A 14,607-nucleotide genomic window follows, 5' to 3' on the forward strand; every position below is an offset into this window, starting at 1 on the left:
CGGGGATAGAGGAACTCCCACGAATAAACTGAAGTCAACACTGTACATGGTGGGTCCTCATTCAAATTTTTCTGTGCCCGATGAAGCTATAACGCGCCACGGTCTCTCTTCAAGGGTTTACAGCGTAGTCCTAGTTGAAAATTTTACCCATTGTGATAAAAAAAGTATCAGTTCGTTTCAAGATTAATACGTTACAATTCGACTTCAAGATGTACGGGCAAATACGCAAAATTGATGTCAACAATTGATGGGCTACCGAATAGTAGTAAAGTTATGCAATCCGACTACCTGAATTTGCGCATCAAATAAGGTACTAACAGATCTTAACAAATGACAGGATGATTGTTGCTATTGTTCTGTTGGTATTCCGAGTCTCTTACTTGTGAAATACTAGATCAAAATTGAGACAACTTGCATTAGAGTTCAATTATTAAACTGCGAATAATTTGCGACAGATCCTAAGCATAAATATCTTAAACATTATATTTGAAAAAAATTAAAGCCAAGACACAAAACTAATGTAATGTATAAAATGGTTTTCCTGTAATATGACATATACATTCGCTTAAAGATCCCACATAAAAATATTTACCTTTATAAACTTAAAAAAATCAATGACTCGTCATAAATAATCTTTTTATTAATTTCTCCATTAAAATTTCACAATGCAATTACTTTTCGTCTTTTAAATAATTCAAAAAACAACAGTTTAGATGACTAGATTCGTAATAAATAATTTATTATTGCGCACGCCCCAATTATTTATCTACCCGAGAGTACAGCACGTGTCTGCCCGGAACCTTCTATGTACAATAATTCCGAAAAGTTATCGTAAAAACTACGTAAAAAAATCTATTGAATTGTTAGAGGGTGGTGGAGGTGACAGGACTGATTCCGTGGACTAATAGTGTAGGAGGAAGATCTACCGTGAGAATGTCCAACTTCCGTAAGTAAGGCGAATACAAGTTAGGATCGTTCGGAGGTGGAGGAAGATACACAAATACTACTGAAGTATTACAACCGTGCGAACGAATAGTAGAATTGACCCGTCTCAGGTATGAATCATTGGGAAGTCCATTCTCCGAAGCCGAGAATTCCTTCGACAGGTCATCGTAGGCCACCACTTTAATCGTGGCACGAATTCTCAACATGCGCAACATATTCACCCATCGAGTTTCGCTGTGCGCTTCACTATCTGTTCCAGATCCGACGCACATGAATACCCTCAACTTAGTCTTGGACTTCCAACCCGGAACCATCTGCAGAATGCAGGCCAATTGCATGGTGAACAGCCAACAGTTGTCAATAGAGGTAAGAGAAGAGGGAGTAAAGACATTACCAGGCCATACGTCAATGGAATAGTTTCGTTTGGATTTGATAACTGCATTTCGATCAAAAAGGTGGAAGTGTCGAGCCAAACACACGTTTTTCTGCAGGCGAAAAATACCATCATAGATCATGGATACATATTCCTCAGGACATATTCCGTGTGGTTCATCTACTCCTCGAAGCTCCAAAAATTTTTCGTTGCCCAACATCACATTTTGAATCTCTCGAAAGGTGCCATCAGCTTCAAAGAAGTCTCTAGGATCACTGTCGTCATAAAACCCCAGCAATACTGTATTGGGTTTCATGGCTCCCAATCCCGAAATACGTATCAAATGGTGAAAACCTTTCCTCACCGAAGGGGCCATTGTCACTTCCACGAATGCTTTCACCTGAAAAATGTTTAAAAAACTAATTAAAATATTTTATGCATTTTATAAAATTGCATAAAATTAAAAATATCAAGTTTAGTTGGAATTAATATTTTTAGCATTTTCATGCGAAATACCAAACTACAAAATTTACTCTAAAAACATCCAGAGTATTCGTATTCCAAGAGAAATCATACTGTCTTGTTCAAATATGATATTCTAAGAGACATTACAATCAAATGCATAATAAAAATTATACTCGTGAATTTTAAAAATTTACATTTTAGGGCTTTTTTAAAACTACCCTGTGAGCACTAGGAGGCTTTTTTTTTTTATTAAGTCCATGGGTTCAGCCAAGCTTATAATGGAGATAGTCAGATGGTGAAGAATAGGCCTGACATAATCCAGATGGATCAAGCCCTGAAAAATTTGAATTTTTTTCGATCCATCCAGAATTGAATCTGGGTGGGTCGAATCCACTCTAAGGATAGGCTACCATCCTAGCTGCTTGCCCATCTGGCCATCATGTTTTCAGCTTCATTAGTAAAATTTTTAATAAATTATCAAATACAGTATTGAGATATATTCCTTGTATAACTTCCTTGCTTAATAAAAAAAGTTGAATAGAGGTAGTTCCGATTGGCATTTTATCTGTAAACGACTGATAAAAAGAAGCAGGTTAAAAATCTATTAATAAAAGCGAATGATCTGAGTTCTGACTCCTGAAAAATCTAAAGTTTGAAAGTCGAAGACAATTGCTGTATTTAGAAGATCCAGAAAATTAGCTTAATGAATTTGGGATTCTCTGAATCTGGATGCTTCAAAATGACAGCTGCACTGCTACAAGGGGTCAAATTGAATCACTGGAAATGTTCAGATAACTGTTCCGTATGAAAAATTGGCCTGGCCAAAGCCATTATAGGCTTATTGAAAGGTCTTGGTTGGTCTTGGTTTATATTTCAAGACAGAAAAAGTAAAAAACCTTTGTCATCAAAACAAGTATTAATACATTAGAAAAATTTACCATCCATAAATAAATAAATAGGAACTGTGGAGAAGATTAAGTTCTACTATATTACTTACTTTAAGTTTATCTAGAAGAGTTAACCATAAGGGATATTCCGACGTTACGGGATCTATATCATAATCCTCTGTTTCTCCTATTTTTACATGTCCCAATACGTAGAGTCCACTCTTCTTTATGTCATTTGCAAAAGATATCAAAGGTATGGCAGAACGTGGATTAGCGACCAAAAATAAAAACTGTGGTCTCCAAAACTTCACGTGATCCTTTCTACTGTCAAGGAGTAATAAATACTTTCGAACCTAAAAAACAAGATATTTGAGCTTAGAATTCTCTCTAGCACATAGAACTTTATTTTCATCAAAGATTCAACTTACCTGATGAAATATAATTGCTTGACTGATAGAACCCCATCGGATGGGTGGAGAACGCAAATGCAAACACAAAAACAGTAAAATGAAACAAACGATACACAAACTGGCATAAGCAACACTTATGAAAAACATCATAGAACCGCATCCAATCAGCCCAATAAGTGCTGTATACCACGAAAAATACTTAAACATGGGCCTGAAAAACAATAATATGAATTTTAATTGTGATTTGGAAACAGACTATTTCAATTTGTGACATTAAAAATAATTCCACAAATCTAATTGTCCTACGGCAATTTTTATTTTAAAAATGATGTTTTACTTAAATCTAACAAATTACACAAATTATACATTAAAAAATAATGCAAATTAATAATTTAATTTCACAACTTTTAAAATTTGGTAGGTTTTGTAAGTTAAACAATTTTATACACACATTAAATGACACAGAATAAGAAAAAAGCATTCAAGTTATAAAGCTATAGAATTAAAATATCTACTGGCTTATTTTAATAAATGAATTCAAAATTTATATACAAAAGTTAAAACAAAACCATAAAAAACTTAAAAACCACTACTACTTTTCCGTTGTTGTTGGTTATGGAAACGCAACACTTGGGCGATCTGCCTAGGGCAGGGGTCGGCAGTTTGTCAAGTGAGAAGAGCCAAATTGTCATGAAAACAGGATAACAAAAGTACCAGAGAGCCGCATATTAATTTAAATGTGTGAAATACGACACACGACAAAGGCGCCTCTACTGGCCGTTTTCGGCATAACGTTACACGGATGGACGGACACGCGTTCAATGGGTTATATATATAGATATGCTTCAAATGCTACCACTCTTATGAAACTCATATTGATCAACGCGAGTGTGGTCATGTGTGGACGGAGAACAAGTCAAAGTTTGTTCGGTGGCTCTATCTCATAAACTCATAAGTTATAAGGCTGCAGTGAAATGAGGTGAGATGAAATTGGAGTTTATTTCTGAAGAGCCGCAAATGTCTATTCAAAGACTATGCAAAGAGCCGCATGCGGCTCGCGAGCCGCTAATTCTGACCCCTGGCCTAGGGGAATGCCTTCTGGTCTTTTTAAGGGAAACTGTCCCCTATTTAGGTGTTAGACGTAGAGAAATCAGGAAAACTCCGTGTGGCTAGCCCATCCGAGCAAGGCGCGAACCCACAACGAACTCCCAGTGTTCAGGGTACGAAGACCGCTTGGCCACTGGTGGGCACTTCTTTTCCAAAAAGTTCCATATAGTTACTGATGTTTTCTGCCTAATTCAGAGATCAGCTTCAGGTCTAACTTTTAGTGGTGGGACGATATCAAAATTTTTCACGATTCCGATAAGATTTCCGATTCTGCCGAAAACTCCCAATTCCTTTGAATATTTTCTAAAGTTTATTTTAGTTTAGAAAAATTTGATTCATTACGAGCACAGGACTCTCTAAAAGTGGAAATGATTGATTAACCCTCTCCCTCTCGAGGGAGAATTTTTAAAAATCCCTTCTTAGTGTACGTTCTCATGACGTACCCTGTATATCAAATTTCAACTCCTAACCGTTTGGGCTCTGCGCTTATCATCATCAACCCATCTCGATTATAAGATTGCCTAATGAACTAATATAAGATATTTTTTCAATTTAAAATATAAACAAAATTATATTTTAACTGTTTTGTGGACACAAATATTTTTGTCGACTGCTAGTCTCGATTTGAAATGCCGATCGAGTCGACCCAATATCGGGCGGGTGGCAAACTAATGTCATCCACTCCCCTAAAATGGGGACAGTTAGTACAATCTCTCATCGCTGCTTAAACGGAATAAAATGACTCTGGTTAAATGGAATGAAATGACTATCCTCAGGACTATGCGTTCTCCATCATTGGCAACGCACGAAGAAAAAATCAAAATATATAAAAGTAAATTAAAAGATGGTTGTATTAATGCCAGGGATGTGGACAGACTAGCTTCCACATGGAAGTTCTACATAAAAGAAAAACTAAAATGCAAAAATTCTTAGCCCGCACCTGCCCTTATACTTAGTGACATTTTTTGTGTATTTATTTTTAATTTATTACATTATTTACATTGTTATTGTATTAGTTCGTTTAGTACATTTGTTGTATTTTATTATTTATTTGTTAATTTATCCAGTATTTTGGTTATAAATTTAAATGTAAAAGTATTCGAACGTTCTGATGTTTAAATATTAAGTTAAATACGTTTCAGAATACTTGAATCTGAAGATGGCCTATCATATTAGGTTGAAAAAGTTAATGTTTCTTTAATAGTCGTTTTCTCAGCATCAAGTGTTGGATGATTTATTATTAAAGGAGCTGAGTAAGATATTTGGTTTGGGATTAGTATTAAATAAAAATTTATTGATGTAATTATGTCTCAAAGTTTTCCCCCTTCCTTAGAAAATTTTCTATGGACACCCAAGAGCAAAATAATTATCTATGTAAAAAGTTTTTAGATAATTTGAATTATATATTCAGTATTTCTTTTTTCCAATCTCCAACTTTTGATAGTCACACCAATTCCTGCTTTATTAGGGCTTTGTTGCATAGTTTGCATAGTTGTAGATACTGTTACAGACAATGTGATTTTTAAAGTGTTATTAAGGACCTTTATTATATTTTTCTGTTTATCATTAAATATAAATTATTTTATCATTACTTGTATCGAGAAAAGACAGTACAATGTATATAAAGTTAAATGTTTTTGTAACCATGACAATAAATCATGACAATAACCATGACAATTTGGAGAAAATGGATGGAAAATTATAGCCATAAATCAGGAATTGGTGTGACTGAAGAAAATATCACTCAATAAAACCTTTGCAATTAAAACTTAATTATTTTAAGTTAAAATCTATATGTATTTAAATTAAAAATTTTATTTGAAAAAAATATGATTATTTTAATGTTAAATTTTATATTTACATTAAAACAAATTACCGAAAATTTGGTGCAGATGCTACTTCCAAAGCAAGACATGTTAAATTTGTCGACAAATAGGAGAGCAAAAATAATACTGAAGTTATTTGAGCAATAATATTCAAAGCTCCCATTAACAACACTAACTGCAAATTAATTAAATTATTATAAATTAAATTTGAAATAGTTTTATTCAAAAAGTTTAATTACATATTTACATACCTGAATTAAAAACCATGCAATAATAACAGCAAGAATGGGGTTATTTTTTCTACTACAACTGACTATACATCTTGTAAAATAACCTAAAAATTATTTTTTAAACTTCTTAAATATTAAAAAGTTTGATAATTAAAAAATTATTATTTTTAAATAATAATAATAATTTAAAATAAATTTAAACTATATTCTAGATCATAGAATTACAAATAACTGCTAAATGTTTTGTTATTCTTTTGTTTTATTGTGACAAATGTTAATGTATTAATTGAATAATTAAAATTTTAAGTAAACAGTTTATAAAGTGAAGCAAAATTTTGGGCATTATAAACAATGCCCAGTCATTATGCATTAGCCATTGTAAAAAAACAAACAACAGCAGGCATTGTAATAAATTTCACATTCTTCATTGTAATTTATCACATTGAGTAATCAATATGAATACTGCTAGCATCTGTCGGGCAAAGTGGTGATGATAATATTTTGAAGAATGATCATCAACAAAATATTAAAATTTTTTACACCATATACCAAAACGACATTACAAAAGTTTCCTTTAAGTTGATTTTTTTTATGACAAAGTTATATGGTTTTATTAATAATGAAATTAATGTTAACAAAAAATATTAACACAGTTAATAATTCTTACTTTTAAAAAATATTCCAGTTTGTAAGTGAAATTTCACAAATTATTTTGTCGAATGCTATGTGCAAAGTAATTGCCAAAGTTAATAAACAGAATCATTATTAAAATAAATTATGTAGGGTGTGTTGATTAATAAAAAGTTTAATGTAATAAATATACCTACATTAATATAAACCATATAATATGAGCAAGATTTTCTTAATATACTTTGAAACAATTCACAAAAATAAATAATTTGTAATGAAAAAAACTGGAGTTTTTGAAAATCAAATTGCCCGAAGGAAATCAGATTTATGCATAATGTCTGGTCAATTTAATGAAGTAATCAATATTTATCAGGCTATGCTGCCATTTTAGTCATTATTCAAAATGGCATATTAATCATTTGGTCCATAACACATGTATGGTTTTGAAGCATTTAATGTAATATCATCTAATTTCCTAATACTGAATGTATAAAGTCTAAAATAATTTATTTTTCAATTTTAGTGATAATTTATTGATAAAAGTATTGTGATCATATTTATAAATATTATCACAATACTTTTATAAACAAACAATCTTTTATATACAGCATTTTAGTCATCAGTCTCACAACTGGACAGTAGATACAAAAAATATTTTCACTGCTGGACCAACTGAAGTTCATAAACACTTTAATCATCTAATAGTTAATAATTAACATTCATTTTAAATGAAACTGATAACTTCATAAATAACTTACACAAAATAATTAGAAATTACTTTACACACAATCTGAGATTTAAGATATTATTAGTAAGATAAATCTAAACAGCACACATTGTATAATAGCTACAGGCATCATCTATGCCAAATGTCAAAATTTTTTTTATACATACCAAATAATTCATCTTTTGCAACTGCTTCCAGTACTCTTGATGAACCAATTAAATTGCTTAAAGCAGCAGACAAAGTTGCCATAAATAATCCAATTGTAACAAATGGAGGCCATAAATTGATGTATTCCATGTAGACATTGTTATTCTTCAGAAGTATACTAAATCAGATAGAAATAAAAAACATTATGACTTTTTTAAATTTAAATAAAAACTGTCAAACAGAATATTTTAATTATCATTCTACACAAAATTTTTGAGAGTATTTTTTTGCTCATATCCCTTACAAGATACATATAAAAACTTTCTAACTTTTTATAACATTTTTGCAGTAATAATTTCATTCTTAATTTAAATGAAATTAGATGCTGCATGTGCCTGGTGTTGCTTGGGCTTTTGAAGGGATGGAGAATTGGTGAGGATAGGTTGAAAGAGGGTAACAAAAACAAATGATCTTGTATTCTAAAATGTGCATTTATTAACCTTGGTATTTACAATTGTGAAATTTCAAAACAAAAGAAATGCTCAGGCTAAAATTAACAGGGAGAGGTGCTGTGGGAATTCAAAAATTATAAAGCCCAGCCATCTGATATGACATTCTTATTTTTACTGTGGTGAAGAAGCTACTAAAATTACATACAATCTATCAACAACTAGTCAAGAGTATGACTCCATTCAAGTTATTCCTTCAGAGTACAAAAACAAAGTACTCCTTCTGTTCTTAACTATTTACACACTTCTTGTTGGTGTACTTGTGCCCTTCCACAAGAGGCAGTTTGCTGCTGCAATAAGGTTTTAGGGGTGTTTGAAGGTGGAAACCTCCACAATTTTTTCTAGGGTATCAAAGAATATTAAAGTCATATTTGATGATGATACATTGATTGGGATGGCCTGACAGCCAAGCGGTTAAGGTGTCATCCAACCACTCTGGGGGACCTGGGATCAAATCAGGACAGGTCAAAAAATCCTCAGGAATTTTTCTGGGGGTGATCCGATAAGATATGTCGATCCCCATCCCTCGCCACCCAGCCGCCCCATTGTGGGCTTGCTTAATGAGGCCCTCTTAGCTTAGTGCCCACAGAGCAGAGTTAAAAAAAAAAAAATTGAATGGTTTAGATACATGTGTACTGTACAGGGTGGTCCATTATAATATAAAATTGACCAAAATCGATTTAATCCATTTCAAATGAAATTGACTAAATGGAAAGTAGTTCAATGGGTTTTGGTATACTGGTTAATTTCCTTTGTAGCCTGAGTAGTAAAAACAATTTTGTATCCATGTACAGTCAACCCCCCTATAACGCGAGTTCATATAATGCAGATTCTTATATCACAGCAAAAAAATTGTGACCGTATTCATATAAAGATGCTAAAAGGGACTCGTAAAATGCTGTAAAATGTCATCGCCGACTCGTGTTGTTGCAACAGGATTGGTCGATTCTGGACCAATAGTGGATGAGCAGCTGAACTACTTACATGCTAGGAGCGTTTAGGCAGATAAGTTGAGTTTACTATTGTCTATACAGTATATAAATTAGGTACTGTAAGTCTAATACAGTACTGTAATTTTATATATTTCTTGTGAAAAAACATTTCTTATTCAACGCCCATAAAAATTATTTCTATTAATGATGTCTCCAAAGTTCAACAAATTTTTCACAGAAAAATAACTTATTAGAAAACGCGCCCACTCTTTGGTGCGCTGCTCCGCGATGAAAACAAGCTTAAGCAATGGCCACGTCGAACGGTGCACATTCAGTAAGTAATCCTACAATTTTTTGTTTATAGCATAGTTTATACGGATTATTCCCAAAAAATTATACATGTTTTGGAAATGTTGAGTCAAATTAGTCTAGAATCGATTAATTTTATGGAAGAAAACCTTTCAAACAGCCGTAGTCCNTTAAGCCGCTATCTGCCTCATTACATCACAACTCGGACGAGGTCTTAGTCTAATTACCGTCCACATAAACAGATGAACTGTCTTGTAAACGGATAGCTCAAGTTGTTTATCTCTTGTTATCTGCGCTAAGATAGATATTCCCACTTTTACTTAACACATGAGAGTAAAATAACCGAAAATTTTAAAGAAAACATTAACTTAAGTATCGATTGTACTGTACATCATCGTCGTTATCAGATCAAACGGGATGAAGGTTATCTAATAATCTCCCGCATCCCAGTTTTGTTATCCGTAACAATGACATCCTCGTCTAGTGGATAAATACCACGCAACAAGATACAAAATATATATATATATATATATATTTAATTTGATAAGACACATTAGTTCGGTGACCAAAAGAAAGAACTGTACCGTGTAAGTGTAGGCAGGAATAGCTTGTGTATAAATTGTAGTTTGCCTCATTGTATATTCATTTGGGAGAGATATTGGCTGGCATCCTGTAAAGTAACCTGTATCCTGTCAAGCGAATTACAGATTTTGTTTTAAAATTTATATCTTTGTCCCCAAGATCACTCAAATATCACACCTATTAATGACCAATAGAAAATTAACATAATCTTCCAAACAAGAAGTAAATTATACTACAAAACCCTCTTTCAATGAATATGTAGATTTTCAGTTTATAATGATAAATTTAAAAAATTTGAAATTTGTAAATGAAAAAAAATAACAATTTTATACAATTTTGTTTTGTTTTTGTTCTTTTTTCATGTTAAGACAGGATAAAATACTAAAAAATATCATATCTCTTTTCTACATTGATTTAAATTTGCTGTAGACAGCAGAATATAAAAATATGAAGTTACTAATCTTCATTAAATCGAACATTCGATCTTCATGTAAAGTATTTTATACTAAGTTTTGTATTTATTATTGTTTTATTTTAAAATTTTCAAAAAGTCTGATTATTTACCTACTTTAATAAAGAAATTCATATATTTGTGTTTCATTCAAAATATTTAAATTTTCTAATCTCATTTATAATTTTATTTCAATTGTTTACTATTATTTTACATTCTTGATACTGTCAAATCAATTAATTTTGATACTATCTGTGAGAAGTTCATTACACCAAAAACTTATCCAATTAAACAAGACAGATAGTATAAAAATTGATTTATACTGTGAGGTCAGAACACATCACTGAAAGTTGTTTTGAAAAAGTTTTTATATAGAGATATTTTTGTCAAACAAAGCATTACAAAAAAAATTATGTTTTGTATTAAAAGGAAGACAAAGGAAAAGTGTGTGGAATGAACAATTTTTGACCTCCCACTCCAACAATTATGGAAAAACAAAGGGAAAATATTTTGTTGCTTATAAACTATCACAAAGAGAAGTTGGAAACCTTTCAGCTACAGCTGCTACTTTTTAGAAACAGAAAAGAAAACACATTGAGGACCAGCAATCTTGATAGTTCAATAAAACTTTGGGTAGAAATCAGGATTGGTGCCAAAGTTCAAAGGACGCCTGTTCAAAATGGGAACTTGACAAACTGGAAAAACATTTGGTAATATACAATTCCAGTTTACGCAGGTTTTACTGTATAATTTATTTGGCCCATGCAAAAAGAGATAAAGAAGAAATGTTGGAAGGATTTACTGTTTGTAATGGATATATACAATAGATATTTTTTTTTATGCAGCCACAACATTGATACTATGATTTAAATTACAATCCACAACCACAGCACACTTACTGTATAATAAATTATATCATATGCAGGACACAGTGCCCACTGTGCATGTCTAATGATTAAGATTAAATGGTGATTGAAATTAATAAATATGTAGGCTGTTTTTTTCAAGTTCTGATGGTCCATAAAAAAAAGACAAGTGTAAATAATAAAATTAATTTATTACCAAAAGTTAGGTACAAAGTATTATCATGTATTTTACACACACACTTTCACATAAACTCCCAGTAAATTATCTCAACTTATACCAACTAACATCCACTTTGTGTAAAATTTGAGAGGAAGGTGTTATTTTTGAAGTCAGAGTAGATGGTTAGTGTATCCCACACTAACTACTACTAATGTCAGTAAGTTGTAAATTGTTTTATTGTCTTGTAAACGAAAACACTCTTCTGATTTTAAGTCAGTCAAACTGAATGTTATTTTATTGTACTGGGAAAAATGTTTTCTTTAACATTTAAATAACTTGTTTTGTTAGATCTGATTAATTTTATATTTTAGTCGCAGTTTAACTGGCATGCTGGTCTCCCCCATTTATGTGTGGTCTGCCAGTCATTTTGAAAAATATGGTAAAATGTATAGTCAACAGATATATATGATTACAATAAACAAATTTTACTGTATACACAAAATCAAGTTTCAATATTTTTCTCAAACTGTATGTAATTATTGTTCTAATATCTGATATCTTTAATTAAACTGGCAATTATGGCTGGATCACATTTGCTACCCCACTGCTATTAGCTATAATACTTTGTAAAGAAATTTCACACAAGATTATTGTAAAATATTTAAATTACTGCTGTTACTCAAGCCAAACTAACTAACTATTTTAATTTAATTATTACTTAAAACAAAAATATGCTACAACTAACTTTGAACATGTGGCTGCAGTTAATAATATTAAAACACTGTAGGTAAAAAAAGTAAATCCAACAGCAGAAAGAGTTCCTCGAGGTATTGATTTGCTTGGTTCTTTTAAATCACCTGTAACAAAAGCATAATCTATAGAAAAGGAAAAACAATAATTATAATTTAACAGGATCTTACCTGACATGTTGGCCCCAGCCATTATCCCAGTTATTCCACTGAAGAAAACAGCAAATACTGCACCAAATGTCATTACATTCCCAGTAGTGTAATCAATATCATAGTGAGCTAAAAAAAAAAATATGTAAATGATCAATAACATTTTCCATCAAATAAATTGACATTTAATAATCTGAAATGTAAAAAATTTATACAAGATTTTATTATTCTCATGTTTTCTCACACAGAAAGTCTGAAATGATACTTTTATATATTAATTAATGATGGAATAGATGCATCTGAACGTATTCTAAAGAAATAATTGAATATTTATGCAATATACAGGTATCCCTCATATAACATGGTAGTTATATTCAGAAAAAAATGCCGTGTTATGTCTATGCTATATGAAATGAAGGACTAATGCAAAACATAGGGTTAGGTTCCAAAAGTTAGTAAAAGAAAATAATAATACACTTTTGTTAAGATATATTTATATTATAAATATTTATAATATTAATAAACCTGTTTATTAAAGCTATCAATTTGTTTCCAATCAATAATTAACTAACAACCACAATTAAAAGTACTGTATTACATGTTAATATTGTAGTAACTCAGATATATCGAAATATATCGAGATTAAGCGAGGGGTAATAAATTGAGGACTGTCAACTTTCATGTTACATTTTTGTAAACATGTTTAATAACTGCAAATGGAAACATAATGAATTAACACTACAGTATAACTGACACAACTTCATTGCCACACTTAATTGACTAACATTTGTTGAGGTGACTGACATGAACTTCACCTGCGATAATGGCATATACACATGTACTGTACAACATTCACAAGACAGACCATGGGTAGGAACAATCTTCTTGGCACTAATTCTGGGGTTTTTTTTCTTCTGGTGGTTCTCTTCCTTACAATCTGTTTACTGAAACCCACTTGTTTGTAGAAAGTCACAACTTTTTAAAAAAATAATAGTCACATTGGGTTCCATTAATGCGTATCTATTCACCTTATCATCCTCTGCGCCAATCTATCTGTGGTCTGTGGTCGATGGAATCGGATTACCTTTCCTTAAAACATGTACAATCTTTTCTTTGTCCTAACTGAGGCTTACCATGGCTCCACACTCACTCATTTCGTCCCAAAGTCCTTCCAAAAGTAACCTCCAAGGTTCAAGAAGGCAGAGAAAAAAAAAAAAGGTGCTCCGACAGGTTGAACCTTCACTTTTATACCTCCCGCCATCACAGAAGGGTTACCTGTCACATGACCTGGCAGTTGACCTATTAGCAGTGTTTTCATCATACGACCCAGAATAGGGTGGTATGGGACAAGTAAAATAAATAAATAAAATAAAAAAAAGAACACGCACATAAGACAACTCAAAACCTGACACAAACTGAACAGAATTACAATTACACACGATACAGATATAAAATAACAGAATTAAGAAGTCACTTCACAAGTATAGTTGCACAGCACTACAATATTGATATCAGTTAAATGAGGGCTTTTTCTTTTTACAAAGTACAGTAGAACCTCCATTATCCGGACCTCTATTATCCGGATTTTCGATTATCCGGATTGTTCAAAATAAACAAAATTTTACGAATTTGCTGATTTGCACTTGGCGAATTACGACAGTTTATATACGTGATGGAATGCATAACTTTTTTTGTTTCAACAACGTCTCACCCATCACAGTGGTCGTAAACTCTTAAATATATTTTACGTAGTAATAAAAATATAACTTGACATACGCATTTATAAATAATTTATATTCAAATTACATCATTTCTACGACCAAGGGCGGCGTAAGGCATGGACGACGTGGGCCACCGCCTATGCCTCGCGGTCCGAAGGACCTCGCGCCTCGAAGGTTTATGCATTACTTAAAAGCCGTGTACGAGACGAAAAAATTTTACTCGTCATAAAACGATAAATAGTTTGTCAAATTTTTATTCATAAAAATGTAGTTTCGACTGCTTTTTATTTTATAAAATCTGTCTTCTTGCCTCACCAGAGGGCCTTTTAAACAATAGATAGTCTGTTAGCGTTGGTCAATAGTAGTCCAAATTCAATAAGAACGTTTGTTTCTTGAAAATTTGATCACAATTTAAATACTGTATTTACTTT

General features: G+C 31.8%; 1 protein-coding gene across 1 annotated transcript; it reads right to left on the reverse strand.

Annotated features, from left to right (window-relative positions):
• Nucleotides 1-624: 624 nt before the first annotated feature.
• LOC111629562 (solute carrier family 12 member 9-like) lies at nucleotides 625-12,789 on the reverse strand. The gene is made up of 8 exons (XM_023373475.1): nucleotides 12,477-12,789; nucleotides 12,302-12,413; nucleotides 7,768-7,925; nucleotides 6,265-6,347; nucleotides 6,064-6,188; nucleotides 3,099-3,291; nucleotides 2,781-3,023; nucleotides 625-1,718 (listed from the first exon to the last, which is right to left on the reverse strand). Exons 1-8 carry the CDS (start codon nucleotides 12,616-12,618, stop codon nucleotides 864-866), a joined length of 1,911 nt encoding a protein of 636 aa, XP_023229243.1. The 5' UTR covers nucleotides 12,619-12,789; the 3' UTR covers nucleotides 625-863.
• Nucleotides 12,790-14,607: the final 1,818 nt, after the last annotated feature.

This window comes from Centruroides sculpturatus, unplaced genomic scaffold (assembly GCF_000671375.1).
Source record: "Centruroides sculpturatus isolate CEXI.00-Female unplaced genomic scaffold, Cexi_2.0 scaffold537, whole genome shotgun sequence".
Classification (NCBI taxonomy): Eukaryota; Metazoa; Arthropoda; class Arachnida; order Scorpiones; family Buthidae; genus Centruroides; species Centruroides sculpturatus.